Consider the following 19,290-nt stretch of genomic DNA (forward strand, 5'->3'; position numbering starts at 1 on the left):
TTTGACACTTTAGCCAAATCCAGTTAAGAAAAAGGTTAGAATTTTCAGGTTGTATTTTTTATTCTATATTATTATACGCTCACTGAACACTTTATTGTACACCTACTTATTTAGGCAATTATCTAATCAGCCAATCATGTGGCAGCAGTGTAATGCATAAAATCATAAAGGAGCTTCAGGTAATGTTCACATCAACCATCAGAATGGGGATAAAATGTGATCTATGTGACTTTGACCATGGAATGATAGTTGGTGCCAGACAGGGAGGTTTGAGTATCTCAGAAACTGCTGATCTCTGGATTTTCACACACAACAGTCTCTAGAGTATGCAGAGAATGGTGCGAAAAACAAAAAACATCCAGTGAGCAGCAGTTATGTGGGCAGAAACACGTTGTTAATGAGAGAGGTATGAGGAGAAGGGCCAGACTGGTGACAGTAACGCAAATAACCACATAATACAACAGTGGTATGCAGAAGAGCATCTCTGATAAGATAAGCTACAGCAACAGTCTAAAAAATAAGTATAATAAATACCTAATAAAGTGCTCACCGAGTGTATATTTTATTATTATATGTTATTTAGCTAAACACTTTTATCCAAAACGACTAGACTAAGCAGAGGACAATCCCCCCTGGATCAATGTGGGGTTAAGGGCCTTGCTCAAGGGGCCAACAGCTGTGCAGATCTTATTGTGGCTATTAAACCTGGGATTGAACCACCAGTCCCAGTCATGTACCTTAACCACTACACTACAGGCTGCCCCATTATGTGTATGTGTCTGTATGGGCACACACAAACATTTTTAATACCATAAAAATATTAATATACAGAGGATTTAAGGATCCAGGCTTAAAGACTTCCCATTTGTATTTGAATCTGAAAATGTTCTGCATGACCACTGTGTGTCAGTCAAGTACTGCAATATTCCCAGCATAGCAAAGGCCTCTTTCTCACTGAAGAGACACATTCCCACATTCAAGGCTACAATACAGCTCAATCAATTCTATTGATTGAGCTGGGACTAATATACCCACACTTATTGAGCTCAGTTCTATAAATTAGAAATAACAGTGATAATTACAGCAACAGTACTGGCAATTACAATGAAACTGCTAGTCAGACCCTCATTAGTCTGAATGGCCGCCCTTTCCTGATTGACAGGTGTGGTTCAGAGGGGTGGGTGGGTTGTCTCACATCTTTCAGAACATGGCTGAAAAGTTACATTTTATAATCAGACCCTGGAAATTCAGCTCACAAAGATAGTCAGGCTTTTCCATTAGCATGAATCCACACGCGGTGTCATATTTCAGTCGAGCCTTGAGCCCCCCGCTTCTTTTGGTGAGGGACCAGCGGCACACTTGCCAATCTTGGCTAACAATCATTTGGATATTTTTCCACCTTTTCTTGCTCCAGTGGGTTATCGAACACAATGTTCTGTACGAGCTGCTTCAGAGTGTCTCTGAACGCAACCGCGCTTCTACGACCGCTCGCGGATAGTGTGATCAGCTCGCCGAAGACGATATCAAAACTACAGATGGAAAAGTATACAAAACTGTCCATTTGCAATGAACAAATAAATATAACATTCATATACCATACAGAAGTTATAAATGCTATATGTCTGTAAACAGCAGGCTGCTCCATTTTACACTCCAGCAAATTCGACTTACTTTGAGAGAATAAGACCTAGGGAAATTGTTTCACTGTTTTGCATTCTAGGTTTAATTGCTTTGTTTGCATTACAACTATTTAGCATAAGTGATAATCCAGAGTAATTTACAATGTAGGAGAACGGAAGTGGATTCACCTGATTTATGAGCAGTTATGCCAGACCTGGTTATCAACATTCCCAGACCAGTGAGTCCGCAATATATGCACAGCACTGAACCGCTAATGAAAATGAACTATGCTACCAAAGAAGCAAAATACTAATCTATGGCACATATAGATTACATCCATAACAAGCCTTAAGAAGACAAACAAAGCCATACATACCATGACTTAAATTAGTCCTTGGTTCAATATTCTCAATGGTTTTACAACTTTGTCAGGGAAATGAATTTCAGTTAAAAGCTGAATGATTTATTTTATTGTTTTGTTATTTGATGTGAAGGATACCCATGGCAGAAAACTGTATCATTCACACTACACCAGTTTTGTGCCATGATGAATCACATGTCGCCGGACAGTAACCATCAGCTCCATAACATGCCAAACTACTACTACAGGATGTTTGAGAACTGATTTATTGTCACAGAAATGTATTGGATGATTTTCATCCTAAAATCATATGCATTGTCAGGTTACTAAATATTCCTTCCAATTTTTGTTCAATGATTGCTTCTCAAAACCGAAAATCAATCAATCAATTAAACCTGCAAGCAGGGTTGAGGGGCCCAAGCAGGGTCGCCATGGCAACTTGATCGGATCATATTAAAAGTGTGGCTGTAAGCACTGATAGCAAGTTGTATGTCAATTGACCAAAGATTGGGTGTAACTGAGATATGTAACTGCTTAGGTTGTTTGCCTTTGATTTGGATTGGATTAATGTTTTAAAGCAACAGAGAAGTTTTTTGAGGGTTGGTCTGAAGATTATCTGTACCAAGTTTGGTGAAGATTGGACAAAATATTTTGGTGTTGAAATGTTTTGATCAAGTCCAATATGGTAGCCACATCAATTAAGTTGAGATAACAGGTTGTGATGTCTCAGCTTTGGGATTCATCAAGGTATCAGCATATATAAGAATAAGTTTTGTATAGGGAAACACACCAACACTTACAAGGCATAAAATAGTTTTTGCTTACAGCGCCCCCCAGTGGTCAAATGACACCAAAAAAAATCAACACTTCAAAACATTGATGAGATATGCCCTCACCTTCTTGTCTCAATTTCAAAAATCAAAAATTCATCTGATAACTGTTTTGAGGCTTGGTCCGAAGATCCTCTGTGCCAAATTTGGTGAAGATTGGGCAAACTTTGCGGCCTGTGAAATGTTTTTAAACCTTTGATAAAATCCAATATGGCAGCCGCATCAATTAGGTTGACATGAAAAGCTGCATTTCTCGACCTTGGGACGGTATCACCAGACATAAGAATTTTTTTTTTTTAAGCAAATGTATCACCAGTCACATGCACCAAAATGCATTTTTGCTTATTGCAGAGCCCCCCAGTGGTCAAATCACTTCTTTGAAATCTTGTAACAAGTTTGGTTTTGATAAATAAAAGTGTCGCTGAGTTACGAACTCACTTCCTGTTGCCGATTTTGTCACCATTTTTGATTGACTGTAATGGACGAACGCTTTTGTCTCTCCCTTGGCATCTCCCAAGAAACAAATACATCAACAGTTATTGGGCAAAACACGTTTTTACTCATTGTGGCACCCCCCGGGGGTCAAATGACTCTTTTTTTGCACATCCTCAGGAAGGCGTACTGAGTCTATGAAGAAAGTATGGAGTCGATACATAAAAACAATCATTACTATTGCTGAAATATGAGTTCACTTCCAGTTTTGTGACTTTGTGATTTCGATTGGCTGTGATGGACGGACACTTTCAAAAATCCATCTGTTTGTGAGATGGATATGGCTCAAAACGTACATGCATAAACGTACCTCCAACTTTGATCCATTGGTGGCACTAGAGCGCTCGAGGTGGAGACATGAATCTTGGTGAAACAAATTATGGCACTGTGCTCAATCAGTGCGCCAAATTTCAAAACTTTTTATCATACATTTCTAGGGGCTGCCAAAGACATCCTAGCCAGAAGAAAAAGATGACGGTGAATAATAATCATAAGAAGAAAAAGTAGAAACACACTGCGTGCCTACGTAGCTTCGCTGCTTGCAGCCCCAATTAATCTCTCTTTCCGTATAGCACCACTTGCAAACAGGTTGTCACGCTACGCTTCTCTACGGACATATTCCAAAAGGAAAAACAACCCAACTGGGATTTTAGACGTTTCTGGAAACTTCTGTGACACAAAAAGGAATGGCTGAATAAGCACAAGAATGTATTGTGTTTATCGGACTAAAGACTTGTGACCCCATGTGGCATTGTTGGGACCGTGCTCTCACATCCCCATTATGTTACCCACACCAGCACACCTGTGGCATGAGCACACAGCAGTTGAAAATGCTCCACACTATAACACTATAAGCCAAGCACAACCCTTCAGAACAGTAAATGCCAAAGTTCAAAGTTCACAGTTCAAAGAAAAACATATCTCTGAGTTCCGGGTGATGCTGCATACACTGTGGTAACTATGGCCATACCTAGCCCGTTGTCACCAAGTCAACGTAATCTGGCCAATATCGGACGTTTCAAGATTTACAAGAAAAAAAGGCGTGCGGAAATGGCTTGGGAGAAGCGCTGACGTTAATGTGTAGCACTTCAAATTAATGTGTAGCAGATTTTATTGCTGTTTCTGGTGCCTGACACAAACTCCATCACACAAGCGTGAGGTTTCGGCTACGGTGCGTTTAGCAATAAGTGATAAGATGATGAAAGTGCCAGGACTGTGTCATCTTCGTTTGGGCTTGTAACTCAATCAAGCTGCAAGCCCCCACTGCTGCTGTCGGCCCATGAGAACCGGGTGACGTTAAGCTTTCATCCACGTAATTCACTTCCAAAACAGAGAACTTATTTAAAGACCCCCAACACCCTTTCCATGAGAGACAATGAAATGGCAGCTCTGAGATGAACAGACTTTAACCCTCTCACTGCTGGAGGTTCCCTTCATTAGGTGTAGCTTTCTAATCCACCTGTAATTCCACAAATTGATCAAGGTTTAAATAAAGTATTTGGTTTAGATATAAGACTGATGAACTGATGAACGCATATGCATTCCCCTGTCTTCAGCCCCATGCTGCTATCCATGTATAAAAAGCAATATGAAAGTTGCAGTATCCTGTATCCGAGGCGTTTATTAATTGTGGAACCAACGCTAAGCAAAGCCGGCTTTTTATTAATTTGTCACAACATGCTCAGTGAGTTAAGACCACGCCTAATCAATATTGCACTACCGTCTTCCATTTTCCTTCGACGGCTCTAATGAAGAGTAACAGGGCCTGGAAAGTGGGCAAATAAAACCGGAATAAAACCCCCTTTTAATTGTGCTCCATTGTTGTATGAATTTTCTACAATACTTCTCCAGACGGATGACTGCGTTCTCATCAGCTTCGACAAAGGGCTGATCCCCATTTCGGGGGATGTAACAATCAATCAGCGCTTATTAAATGTGCGCCGGGACCTTCCTATTAAATCAGAGCACTTCACGGCGTTCAGCAGTATTTTAGCGAGAAAGCAGACATTTTCATCTCCTCTAATGAAAACGCTCATCGCGTGAGCCCTTTCGGGATGGAAGACATGTCGGAGAGATCCTAATATATGTATCAATGACTCAGGAGAGGTGACTCGAGGAGAGCGGCCAGAAGACAATGAAAAATGGCGAGCCATAGGCAAACCATTTGATTCATGGTGGGCTACAAATAAAAAAAATAAAAAAATCACAGGTTGGAATTAATTCAGCCCACATTATGGAGTATGGAATTGTCAGCAATTGGTCATCCCGTCCCAGAGTGACACATTTTGGCGTGTCAGCGATGCCCTTAATGTCAGCATGCTGTGCTGCGCTCTAACCTGAATACTAATACTACTTGAGAATTGGTGATGGATGCTTAAGCTACACAGCGCAGCCCAGCAGGCCTGGAACCTTCTTAGGTGTTTAGCTTATCCAGCAGCATGTGCTGAAGGGAGTACATTTGTTTTTTTTTGTTTTTTTTTCTTGCAGGTTAAATTTTTAGCTTATAGTAAAGGCAGTAAGCTCCATAATGTTTGGGGAAAATACATTTTTTCTTGATTTGGCTCTGTACTCCACAACTTTAGATTTGTAATAAAACTATTCACATGCAGTTAAAGTGAAGCCTTTATGAAATGGCATTTTTATATATTTTGTAAAACTTGTAAAACTTTCTAGTCCCCCCATTTTAGAGCACCATAATGTTTGGGACAAAAGGTAATAGTCAGGTGTGTTCAATTGCTTCCCAGGTATAAGCGTGCTTTCATTATCTAGTCTTGACTCTAGGCTTTTGATTGACTTTTGAGACTGTAATTGGCATTTGTCAACATGAGGACCAGAGTTGTGCCAATGGAAGTAAAGGAAGCTATTATGTGACTGAAAAAATAGTCAAGAGACATATGGCAGAGCTTAGGCTTACCAAAATCCACTTTTTTGAATGGAACATCATTGATGTCTAGTCTTGATTCTAGACTTTGCTATGTACTTTGGAGATTGTTGTTGCAGTGTGACAATATGAGTATGACAGCAATGTCGATGCAAATTAAGCTGGCTTAGAAATTAAAATCAATCATAAACATTGAAAAAAGAAAAAAACCCTGGGCATGCTCAAGTCAACAGTTTGGTTCATTATTAATAAGAAAAAAACAACTGGTGAACTCAATTATGTGAAAAGGCCCAGTACACTGTGGAAGACCACTGTAGTGGATGAACAGAGAATGCTCTTTATGGTGAAGAAAACCCTGACAACAGCCCAACAGATAAAAAAAACACTCTCCTGGATGCAGGTGATGAAGTCTACCATATGTAGAAGACTACATCAGCAGGACTATAAACACTCCAAGATAAAAACCACTGATAAACCTTCTAATTACAGTTTGATTACGGTTTGCTAAGAAGCACCGAAAAGAGCCCCAAGAGTTCTGGAACATAGTCTTGTGGAATAGATATGACAAATATTAACATGTACCAGAGTGATGGAAAGAGGAACGTGTGGGGGAACAAAATGCCACGGTACAAAGCATACCCCCTCATCCGTGAAACATGGTGGAGGGAGTGTTATGGCTTGGGCCTGTATGGCAGGGGAACAGGCTCATATCTTCATCGATATGATGTAGTAGAACAATAAATTCTGAAGTCTGCTCAGTTGAAACCAAATGCCTCCAAACTTAATGGACGGCACTTCACCATGCAACAAGACAATGGCTCAAAACATACTGCTAGAGCAACTAAGGGGTTTTTGACGTCCCAAAAGTGGAAAATCCTTGACTGGCCGAGTCAATCTAATGAAGTATGTTTTTTACATGCTGAAGAAGAGACTGAAGACCGGAACAAGCAGGAACTGAAGACGGCTGCTGTACAGGCCTGGCAGAGCATCACCAGGGAAGATACCCAGTGTCTGATGATGTCTATGCATTGCAGACTTCAAGCAGTCATTGCATGCAAAGGATATGAAATATTCAAAATTATTCATTTATTCTACATTATGTGAAACTGTCCAATATTTTTTGATGGGGGGGGGGGGACTATGTACAAAAGGTTCTAGAATTTCTAAACGGATAAAAATACCCTCAAATTAAGTACCCTCAGTCTGCACTTCAACCTCGTTGTCACTATCCTTTCAAACCAAGTGCTAGAGTACATAGCCAATATAACAAAACATTTGTCACTGTCCAATGAATTATGGTGTTCACTGTAGCTGATAACCAAATAAGTAATACATTAAAAAAGAATAAATACCTAATAAAGTGCTCACTGATTGTATTTCCTATGCAGAATTTACCAGCATCATCGACAGTTACGGTCTTGTGTGCTACAACATGAATAGGAATTGTGTTGATGTTTCTGGGAAATCCCTGTAGGAGAGTTGTTCCATCTTTCCCCCACTTTCAAGTTGATGTAAAATATTCCCAGGGGATGTGAGCAATTCATTTTGTAGGATATAACAGAACTAATTCTGGAGAGAACCATGCTTAATGAGAACAGCTTTGAAGTGCAAATCCAGGGCCCCTTGTATCAGGCAGATAAGGTCTCTATAACCGACTGCAGGTAGTGCAAAGCTTCCCATTGGTCCCACATTATCTCCGACAACCAATTCCACGATCATAAATAGTCAACCCGCTTTCTTCTATTGCAAATATGTTGATATGCTGCAAAAAGAAAAATGAAAATAATATTTCTGCCCAACAGCAAAAGCAAAAATGGGAAAGGCACAAATATTTGAATACACAAGGCATGAACCAGGGACTTTCATATGTGTTTCACTATAGCATATTTACAGTGTGCATCATTGATTTTGTGAAAGGGCAATTTTGAAGAGAAATAAAATTGTTATTCCTAACAATGAGCATATATGCTGTGGAATTCGATCCAGCGGGGAGCCACGCCTACTAGTTGCTAAAAGGTGTGCTCTTCGGTACGAGGCTGAGACAGGGAGCAAGCATGTCTGAGCGAGTCTGTTTGTGAGAGTGGCAAGACGAAAGTAAAGTGGCTGGTCAGTTGTTCCGTTTCGACTTATCTCGACTGTTTCAGGTTATTACATTCACACAGAGGAAAACGGGGAGATTTTTGTGAATTTGTTTGTTTGTGGATGCAGAATGCGCTCTCTCTATATGGCAATAAAGCATTGCAGTGAAAACCAGAATTGCTCCCTCTAATGGGTGTCTGTCACAAGGAGGGTGACATATGCATTTCCTTAATACACCAAAAGTCCTTTCTCTGAACTAATAAAACATATGTAGCATTTACACAATCTTCTACACTGTGAAATAAATGACCAGGAGCATCATGAGTTCTGCAATCTGTGGTTCAGCATGGATTGAAAATATGCTGAAGGACAGGTGTCCAATCTTATCCAAAAAGGGCCAGTGTGGGTACAGGTTTTTTGTTTTAGCCCAGTACTAACACACCCGAATCTAATAATCAGGTGTCATAGAGCTGGACAAAAAAAAACACCAACCCTTTGTGGATAAGATTGGACACACCTGGTGTAGGAAACACTGTATCACAGCCTTGAACATGCTTTAGAAATTGGACTATTTATTTTTTACAAAAAGCCTTCCCCAATGCTCGATGAAATGATCTTATCAGAAGGCCTATGATGAACTTGAAGCTGACTGTGTCAAACTGTGTCAAATGTTCACGGATGTACTACGCCATGCATCCCAATACAGAAAATGTCTCAAACTGAAATGTTTCAATAACAGGGGGACATAACTTAAATGTTTCTATTATGGGATCTGAGCATCAGGTAAGTCTATAATGATTGGTAATGACAACATTGTCAAATGTTAGGCTTTCACAATCCCGAGAAGTTGTAATAAAAAATACACATGTACAGGCACCATTTTGGGGAAGAAAACACAATACAGCGGGCTCCATCATTATTGGTGCCCTTATTAAATATGCTGTAAACTAAAAAAAATAATAGTTTTCTATTAATCTATTTTTCCAACATATATAAAGCAGTGTCGTTTATCAATTAATTAATGGACTCATCCAAAGTCTTACATTTTTCAAATAAAAATATATTTCCCCAAAAAACAGGTTACACAATCATTTGCACCCCTGGTTCAATACTTTCTGCAAACACCTCTGGCAAAGTCATGACTCACTCATGAGTCTTTTCCTATAATCTGTGATGAGGCTAGAGAACATATTTGGAGGGATTTTTGACCATTCCTCTATGCAGAACCTTTCAGAACTATTGATATCATTGGGATACCTCCCTCGACAGTTCAGACCACAGGTATTTCATGGGATTTAAGCCTGGATACTGAGATGGGCATTGCAGAACATGGTTGCTGTTTTTACTTAACCACTTCTGTGCGGATTTCGATGTAGGTTTGGCGTCATTGTCCTGCTGGATAATCTACCTATGACTAAGTCTGGTTTTCTTCGACCTGCACCAGGCCTGAAGAAATGGGCTGGCACGATAAGTGGAATGTGTGAGCCAAAGGCTGTGGTGGCTCTGGACCCATTTTGTGCTTTATGAATATACATGAAAGGCCTGATTAATTCGTCCCTGCTGTGATTGCACCCTGCTTGAACACTTCATTACTCCCCTCCTCTGTACTGGAAGCATGGATCAAGAGGAACCATTTTGGCTCCCGTCAGTTCAGATTTCCAACTGCATCCTGTTTTTATTTTGTGTTAAGTCCATTCATTCCTAAACAGTGACAAAATCGAAACAGCGGGGTGGTAATAAATATAGAGGTGCTGAAGATCTGAAATGAGCGGAAATATTGTCCCCCACATTATTAGAAAAATATTTCTTTTTTAAAATAAAGCTTCCGTGTCAAACATCCATTTTCCTTGTTTTTCAGCAAATTCATTTTGTTTGATTAAATATACTAAGAACACAGAATTGTACAGTACTACTGAAGGTGTGCATTTAAATCAAGGCCAAAATCAACAGAACAGAGACTGGCTCACGCTCTTTAAAAAAGAATACAAGCTCATTGTCTTTAAGTTCGGAAAAAACCAGGCCAAAGAAACATGCTATAACTAAAGTTCATAAAAGCTTTATAATAGTAATTATACTCCTATTCATTTTTATATTGCAAGAAACACTGCCATTTATGTGCAAAAATATGTTAACCAACCCGCAATAATGAGTAGCATCTCTGGCATGAACACAGTGAAGTCTAGTGGCTAAGGTGCTTGACTAGCACCTGGAAGCTTGCTGGTTCAAGCCCCATAAGATCAATGCAGCTGTTGGGCCCTTGAGCCTGGCCCTTCACCCCAAATTGCTCCAACTGATTGGCCCCTGCTTAGTCTAATCAACTGCAAGTCACTTTGGATAAAAGCATCAGCTAAATAACTGTAATGTAGTGTAATGCTATGAAGGAGCTGGAGAGACTTACCAGTACTGCCACCACTGATCCTCCTGAAAGAGGTCCTCTGGGATGGGATCGATGAGCACGAGGTCCAACACCTCCCTGAGGAAAGAGGGCAGGCCGGTGATGAAGCGTCCGGCCCCCTGGCCCCCCGGTCCGCCGCAGCGGTAATGAGGGCGAGATGTATCGCGGGGCCCACCTATCCGCCCCGGAGACGGATGGACCACACTGACCGGCAGGCAGTATTTTCATTCTCCGGGCGTCATCCGTCCACCACGGCTTAATTTACTTTCAGAACCGCCGCACATCCGAGTGATGAAACTTTAAATCTCTCACCCCTGGGAGAGGCCACCGGTGGTGTTAATCATGGTGTTACAGAGGGTATGGGGGGGGGGGGGGGGCTTGAAGGTGGGTTTGAGAAAATTTATGTCCCGAGCTTTGATAAGTGCAGAGCAAGGCGGTCGACTTTTTGACGATTCTTGCTGTACTGATTTAATCAATGTGTCGCGGATTATCTGTAATGCTAAGTGGAAATTTGTTCAGTTACAGCAGAAGGCGCTGGAAAAAGCACAGGGGGCGGCTCAAAGGCACACTAAAATCTAAGACCTGACTGGATTGGTAAAAATAACATAAAACCATTTCCCCAAGGGATTCATTTCCAGTAAACGAAATAAATAATTGTCATCAGGGAAGATGTTTGTCCTACAGAAGTCAGGGAACAATACAGGCTGTAATTACTTAGCTTCAATTAGCACCATTGGAATGCATTTTTACATCAATCACATTAAAGCAAATACATTTCTGTTGCCATTATGGAAACTTTCTGCACAAGCGTGTGAAACGGTCAGATTTTTTCCATTATTTTTTTACCAGTGTGACATATGATGCTGCCTAATTATTGTGCATTGCACAGGCTAGCAAGATTAAGAGTAATGAAAGAGTTAACTCACGAATCGTGAATGTGGCTGTAGAATCTCCCATTGAGCGTGCCCAGTTCGGACCCCACCAGGATGAGAGGCGTGGCAATCTCAGCTGATTTGATGAGACGATGTAGGTCATCTACCATTCTGGTGAAAAAAATTGCACTTCACAAATCTCGGAGCAACTAATCTAAAACCACATTTCTTACATGAGTTCAGATTGGGAATTTCAGCTAGCAGCTCATCTGACATGACATCGGGTGTGGCTAGCAAGGCAACCACAATTTTAATAAATTGAGATGTTAGATCTGACGTGCCCCTCCCCTATTCAAACGAATAACCTTATAGTTTACAGCCCTATAGGCCATGTAACCTCAAAAGGTCCTTGCCACTTGGCAAGTAATTTGGATGCTGACAACGGGAGTAAAACCAGGACTTTGTCAAACACCGTGACACACCCCAAGGAGGACAGACGAGCTGGACACAGGGAGATAAGGAAAGTCCGGATTGCACCAGTGTTTTATTTATTAAATCAATTGGGGAACTACCCTCCGCACACTGATTATGCTTAATTGTAGGGCTGCTAATAGCGGAAGCAATCGTCAAACTGCAAGAGATAGGCTCCATGTTTGACAATTTTGGCTATAATATAATAATAAATACACAAAACAAGCTTTACAACCTTGCGGTTTCATTTCCGCACACAAAACGAACGGCTGAGGCTTGTGAAGTCCGTTCGGATCCTACTAAAACCCTGACATCCGAAAACTTTGACGAATCCCACATTATTTCCGTGAATGAGTTTCCAAAGGATTTCCGGTTAATTTCGCTCGGCTGACATTTGATAAATGAGGCCCAGCGTCCGCGGCACACACGCCCGTGGATAAACAAAGCCCCGACCACTTTGCCTCGCGAAGAGAAGGCGACGACAGCAGTGCTGACAGCTCCGAGAAGGAGAAAAGTGTCAGAAGAGCCCGGCGGCCAATAAAACGCAGCTCCACACAGTCGGCCATCTGCCTGCTCCGTGCCTATAATGCTAATAAATCAAAGCTGTGCTCGAGGAGAAATGAAGAGGTTTCAGTCTGGCTGCAGGGGCAGGCAAAGCCAGTCATCAAAATGGCAGCTTGTTTGGTTATTGAATTCTGGGAAATTGATTACTTGCATGAAAATTCAGGAGGCCGCCTCATGCCGGGCCTGCAGCCAGAGTAAACGAGGCTGTTGACCGGCTGTGTGCGGCATATCTCGTCCCGCAGACAAATTTAATGTTCAATGACGCATCGCCGTGTCAGAGACAAAAACATTAGTGTAGAATTACAAAGGCCAGCAGGACTAGGCCGAGAGGAGGACACTCGCAATCTGAGAGTGTCTGACGTAAACATTTGTCCGTGATTGAAAATCAATGCAATGGCCAGAGCAGGCTTTTAGTCGGCATCGGGAGGCTATATGTCAAGGCAATACTGATTGATGATACAAAGGTTTTCTTTGCTGTGGGAGTATAAAATTATTCGGGAATCTACTTCAAGGAGTTTTCTACTGAGGTCCTGATGCCACCTGAAAGAGTAGGGGTGTTGTATAAAAGGGCCACGTGTGGGGGAACTTCGACTGGAGTGAAGAGACACTGTCCTGTTTGTTTGCGTACCATCCCCAAAACCTTACTGAAGGACTGGTTAAAACCAGCTTGGCAGGCCCACCTCAATGGCTGCAACCCGAAGTCCCGAAATTATAAGCCGAGACCGCACCCATACAATTACCGGATAGGTCATGATAGGCCTTTGACCCATCCATCCCTACCGTCCCTTGACCTTAAACCCAATAAGGGCAGGGCACAGGTACAGTATAAAGGCAGTTGTGTACTCCCCCAATCATCAAGTCACCAGCAACTGCGAGCAGCAGCACAAACAATGATGACAATTCCTCTAAGGTTTATATATGCAGTCTCCTTTTCAGGTATTAACTTTGAGGTACTCAATTCAGATATTGGCTCTCTAAATCTGGCTACCAAATCTGTTCTTTGCATTTTGATTTCCCAGGTCCTCCCTAGAAACAAAAACGAATTATTTAGTGGGCCTACCTGATAGAATAATGGTAAAATAAATAAAGAGGATACTGTATGTGAGTATATGTGGTACAGGATATTAATATGGGACAGCAGGAGGGAGTAGTATCTCAGTATGAGGGCTGAGAAACAGCAGGGTGCAGGTTTACTCTTGCAGCTGTTATACCCTCCAGGCTCAGTGAAATTGCCTCAGTGGTGAAGGTGAAGGTGAAGAAGAATTTATCAATTTATTTAATTTATCAAAGCACATGCAATACTTTAGCCTTTTTGAATGAGCAATTTCCCAAATGTGCAAAATGAATCAATGATAGAACAGGACATGGAACCTTTTGCCTTTGAAACTGAACCATAAACAGAAATTTGTACCACGTTCATTTGTTATTTCCCTGCACGTAGATGAGACAGAATATTAGATTTTCCAACTATGTTACCATGACATGACAAATGAATTACTGTAGTCTGCATTCATCTGCTTAATAACGCTGCACACATTTGCAGTGTTATTAATATTCAAAAAGCAACTCTAGCAACCCAAGTGATAAGATAATTCATATATAGTGATTATCTTGCCTGAATGTGTGAACAAATGCAGATGTCTCTGGATTGAGCCATTATTTACAAAGAAGGGTCGCTTCATACATAGGGCAAATACAGGGCAAAAGGGGGTTTTTACTATTTTGCATATTTAATCTTGGGGACATCAGAATATTCAAATGTCAAATTCATTACACTGAACACCATTTTGCGGGCTAAATTATAGGTCTGGATATAGGCTTTGGAATGTTGCACTCGTTTAACTGACACAGCAATCCAATGATGCAATTAGCATGGGATGTGCTCCAAAAGGCTGCTCTCGAGTGAATGATGTCATATCAAACGTTTTAATCACAGCTCAACTGCTTTTTCAGCAAACAAGGTCTGTAAATTTGTGTATACTCCAAGCAATTGGGGAACAGTCTGAGGTGTAACGCAAGCTTGCATTCACATTCAAACTGGATTATTCACAGTAGGTACATTGAGACAAAGCATTTAAATATTTGAGAGTGTTACCCACCCTTGCTTCCGTCTTGTGCAACCAATCAGAGAATTAAACAGTGCAGTACATTATTATGGTCCTACACAGGTTCTCCATATGGCACAAGAAATGATAATAACTCAATATTCAATTTGCATATGCATGGACTTCATAAACCTCCAGTTTGACAAACATATTAGCTTCTTGGCTATTCACACAATAGCCTCTGAGCATGTCAAACTTGTACAGTATGTATTGCAAAAGGCAGCTTCATTTGCATTTGTATCCATAGTATGGTCTTCTTTGCTGATATGCAAAGATGCTGATATGCATGGAAATGTCTTTTTTATCATGTGGCAATGCAGAAAGTGATAGCTAGTTTTCACTGGGACAATGTAAGATGAGGTAGCTACTAGGTATTGAAGATGAGAGAAAAGAGTCCAGCTCCAAAGAAGTGAGTCAAAATGAGTTACTACTTACTTCTAGTTTGTTCATTCTGAAGCACATAATCATTAAAATTAATCTTAAATATATTTTGTTGTTGTCTAAATCTCTATATTTAATTTATATTTAAAATTATATTTCTTGAGAAGACGGAAACAAACCGAATGGCAGCGTGTAACATGAAACTGTATGAAATCCCCCGACCCCAACTCCTCAAAAGTAATCATGTAATGCTCATTCATTAGGCTTTCTGCTTAATGTACAAGTGCTCCCAGTGCGCATTTCTATCCATCAATCACATCATCACATCCTAATGATTACAAGATCCTTTTTAACCTGTAATTACGCCTTAATGCAAAGATTAACCCTGATTTTTACCTTCCGGTTGTTGACGGTCCCCAGACTTTCTCCATTCCAGTGGTTTCGTTCTGAATGGCCCGTTTACTGAATCCAAGGCCGACCCTGTCGTATGTGCATACCTGGGAGCAGGACAGAAATATAGAGACACAATGTCAAAGCTCTGAACTGTGGCCACCCATGTATTCACAGTTCCCCACCTGGCCCTAAGGATTTTTAGTTTGAGCTGAAGTAAAATGCTGGTCAAAACGCATGTAGCTATGGATAAAATACATCCATCTAGCCAGTTTAGTAGTAACAACTGTTTAAAATGCAACTACTGGGTAGCAGATACTGTCCCCCAGTATATTCTGCTAAAATAATGGCAATAATAAATAAAAAAGTCTGGAATAAATTTATTTCAGAGATCACACTTGTCAGCTACAGTATATTTCTGAACAGTCAATGCTGAATCGTCATGGGCTTCGAAAGTATACCAGTAAAGTAAAGTCACTAATCGACTTTAAACAATTCCTTGTGGGAAGACTCGATCTTGGCTGATAAAATGGGATGAGTCTGAGGTTACAAGGAGCCTCCAGGTAGGGACAGATTTTACACAGCACTGTGCCTCACTTGTGAGATAGCTCTCAAGACTTTTCCATGAGACCATATAACAACCAGCCCCTTACTTGTCAATCAACATCATTCATTTGATAAATAATTGAGTAATAAAATGAGAATTGGGAGTTTCTGTTACATGCATTTCTGTAAAATAAACTTGATTTGATTTACAAGAGTCCTTTAAGTTCCAAGATCAATAAGACCATCGATAGGTTTACCAGAGCACAAAGTGACATTGTTGGCTTGGCAACACATAAGATTTCTGTTTGGTGAATCATACAGTAGTTCATTATTTAGATAGCACACCACACAGTAAGTTTATTTGACAGAAACATCTTTGACTTTAAACAACTTTTAAAAAGTTTGTATGCAAAGCTTGACAAACACTAATGTTTATTACATTATTTTTTTTCCACAAAGTTTTTTTATTTTGAAATGTCCAATCATATTTACAGATATCTTCCAGTAAATATGACACTTTCATATAGTATCCTCAAAAGCATCCAGGAAGGTAAGTTGCTGTCTGCAATAATTGTTTCCTGCAATATGTTTGGTTCTTGGAAGTCACAGCTAGCTAGGTTGAGTTCTTTTTAATTACTCTGCCTCTAATTGCAGCCACACTTGCACTGGATCATAATTCAGGGGAAACAGCAAATCACATCCTTGTAGTTGGGTATACTTTTCTCCAGGCTCATAGTACTGTAAGATTGTGAGTTTTAAACATACAGCCAAGCAAACCATCTGGGGCTCAGATCCCTATATAGCTGTAAAGCTGTAAACTTCTGGAACTCACATAAAGGAGTTTTTGTCATGAGAGGTAAACCAAAGCTGGCAGAAAATGTATGAGCAAAGTTCTGACACTCACCTTTGTTACATGTGAAATTTCTTCCTGTAAGTGGAACCAAACATCAGATGACATACCGGTAGGAGAATCCAGCATTACTAGCAAGGAATGAAAGGTACAAAATGGTTGATCCAATGCAATACAAGCATAACCCATATTGAAATATTGTACAGTTTTGTAAACAACAAATATGTAGGCCACAAACTTGAAAAGCCAACTGTGAGCCTCAGTTTATTTGACTGCTAAACAGGTATTTCTCTCTTACTATCGATAAATCGAGTACAAAGAAATATCTGTGTTATAACATTACTGTGTTCCGATAGAAAAAATATAAAATAAAATATTGTTTTACCAACAGGTTGCCCCTTTCCTTTGCACATTAGGATTATCTTCTGACCTAGACCAATATCTACTGATAGAGCCCCTGCAGGAGAAAGAACACAGTTAATAATCGCTGTCTTCACATATTATGCCTCTCAAACTTACTTATAAGTAGCCTACTTGCAAGTAGTTATTATCAGGAAAATGGTTTTGCAATTAAGCCTCATTGGTTCTGAATTGGTGGTGGTTAAACCTTTATATTTAGCATCAGGAACTGGGTTTGTAACCTGAAGTTGCAGGGGTTTGATAAGACACTGCCATTGTAGCGCCGAGGATGGCACTAAACCTGAAGTACATATCCAGCTTTATAAATGGATACTAATGCCAGAGTGCAAGTTGTTTAAGGATGATGTGACAAGAGTGTCTGTAAAATGTAGTGTAAAAGCATATAATTCTTGCTAAATCTGGAATGGCTACTAGTGTCAGCCTATGCATAACAAGCGCCGAAATCCTGAAATCAAAGCAAAGTGTTTTTAGGAAAACGTATTTAGCCACATATTCAGTTAATCTTACCCAAGAATTATGCTTCTTACATATTACCTTTAGTCATACAGTAATGTATCAACAGCTGTGGTCGATTACATTGATGAGGCACCTTTTCTCAAGAGTGTAAAGTTTGATTACCAGGGAACTTATAAAGAAACTGAATTGCTACAGCACACCGAATTGTTTCAAGGGATTAGATGTTAAATAGCTTTTTCAATGCAAAAAAACAGTGTAAACTGTTTGGGAATAGAATTATATTCCTAAATGTACACAATTGCTAAAGCCTGCATTACTTTGAAAACATTTGCATTACCTTTAGGCTGAAGCATTTGTCCCTCTCGCTGTAATGATGCATAATTCAGAAAGGGGGGGACGAATATGATGAGGAGCAAAACTTTTCCTACGGAAGTAAAGGTGGACCATATTCCCTTGTTATTCTCACCGCCAGCACCTTCATCAGTGCTCGGTGCCTGTTCAAAAGGAAAACAGCGTTTTGTTAGTAATTTGAGTGACGTACTAATTCCGCACCATGCGGAATGTAATCAGCTGACATTGCTGGTATTTTCGCTACTTTATACCTGCTGATTAAAGTCACGCAAGTGGCGAGTTAAATAACAGAGGTAGCTATACCCTACCTTGTTTTTATCAACTTTTGGGCTTCTTACACTGTCATCTGAAGCTGCTGTCCTTTTGCGAAGCATGTTTTAAAACAAATGTACTTTCAATCCAACCAAACCTACGGATTTTATCTGACGCAAGCTAGAAATTACAGTAAAACGTTGAATGAATGGACCAAATACAGTGTTGTGAACAGAAATGATTCATGCTTCAATTTCCCTGTTCTGTACAGTGGCCGATATATGACAAAATCTTTAACCGCTTTTCAAAAAAGCGTTTCGTCTGTTGAGTCTGTACCACGTGCAAGCTACAACTTCTGAAGGTAAAGCTAGACAGGCCTACATGTGCGTTCAGGAAGGATACATGTGTGTTCAGCGCTTATAGTTCCTACCTTCTAACAACGTCTCTCGTTTTTACAATTTTTTTTCTTGCACGTGTATTTCATATACAATTGATACCTCGTGTAAATAAGACACATTCAAAATTGCTGTAAGTTGTATTTATTCACTTTGAAGGAGGTAGGCTAAAGACTCCTATAGGCTTCAAGTCTTTATGCTAAGCTAACATGTGGGTAAGTCGGAAGAAAGTATATTTCCCAAAATGTTGGTGTATTCTTTTAAGTCTACAAAATCTACCTTTCTTTTTGAAGCAGGAAAATCTTCAGCATCAAATGGCTTCTTTTTTATGATGGCCCCCCAGGATAAAACATGTACACATGCCCACTGCCCATATGTTACATATTTTAGCAACATAAATATGAGTTTATTAGTCTAACAATAAGTATGAGTTCAACAACCTTTTGGTTAATTATGTGAGCTGAATTAGATACTGGTGGAAATTCATTTTAAAATATGCAAACTGATATACTGAGCGGCATTATGCAGCAGCACCTAAAACAGTCTGCAATAACCTGCGTGAAGAATTGATGCATTTCC

At 40.2% G+C, this 19,290-nt stretch overlaps 1 protein-coding gene across 3 annotated transcripts in view; it reads right to left on the minus strand.

Moving 5' to 3' along the window:
- si:dkey-122a22.2 (uncharacterized) overlaps window positions 1-18,587 on the minus strand; it is a 35,563-nt gene extending 16,976 nt beyond the window's left edge. For 2 of the 3 annotated variants that reach the window (XM_061216050.1, XM_061216048.1), the window contains exons 1-7: window positions 18,373-18,587; window positions 18,051-18,207; window positions 17,223-17,294; window positions 16,892-16,968; window positions 15,448-15,548; window positions 11,585-11,701; window positions 10,662-10,736 (exon numbers count right to left, since the gene is read on the minus strand). In XM_061216050.1, coding sequence (XP_061072034.1) covers window positions 10,662-10,736; window positions 11,585-11,701; window positions 15,448-15,548; window positions 16,892-16,968; window positions 17,223-17,294; window positions 18,051-18,207; window positions 18,373-18,438 — 665 coding nt within the window. In that variant the 5' untranslated portion in view covers window positions 18,439-18,587. The remainder of the gene's footprint in view (window positions 1-10,661; window positions 10,737-11,584; window positions 11,702-15,447; window positions 15,549-16,891; window positions 16,969-17,222; window positions 17,295-18,050; window positions 18,208-18,372) is intronic. The other variant, XM_061216049.1, reaches the window with a different exon arrangement.
- Between the last annotated feature and the right edge of the window lie 703 nt (window positions 18,588-19,290).

The sequence above is a fragment of the Conger conger genome, chromosome 1 (assembly GCF_963514075.1).
Source record: "Conger conger chromosome 1, fConCon1.1, whole genome shotgun sequence".
Taxonomy (NCBI): Eukaryota; Metazoa; Chordata; class Actinopteri; order Anguilliformes; family Congridae; genus Conger; species Conger conger.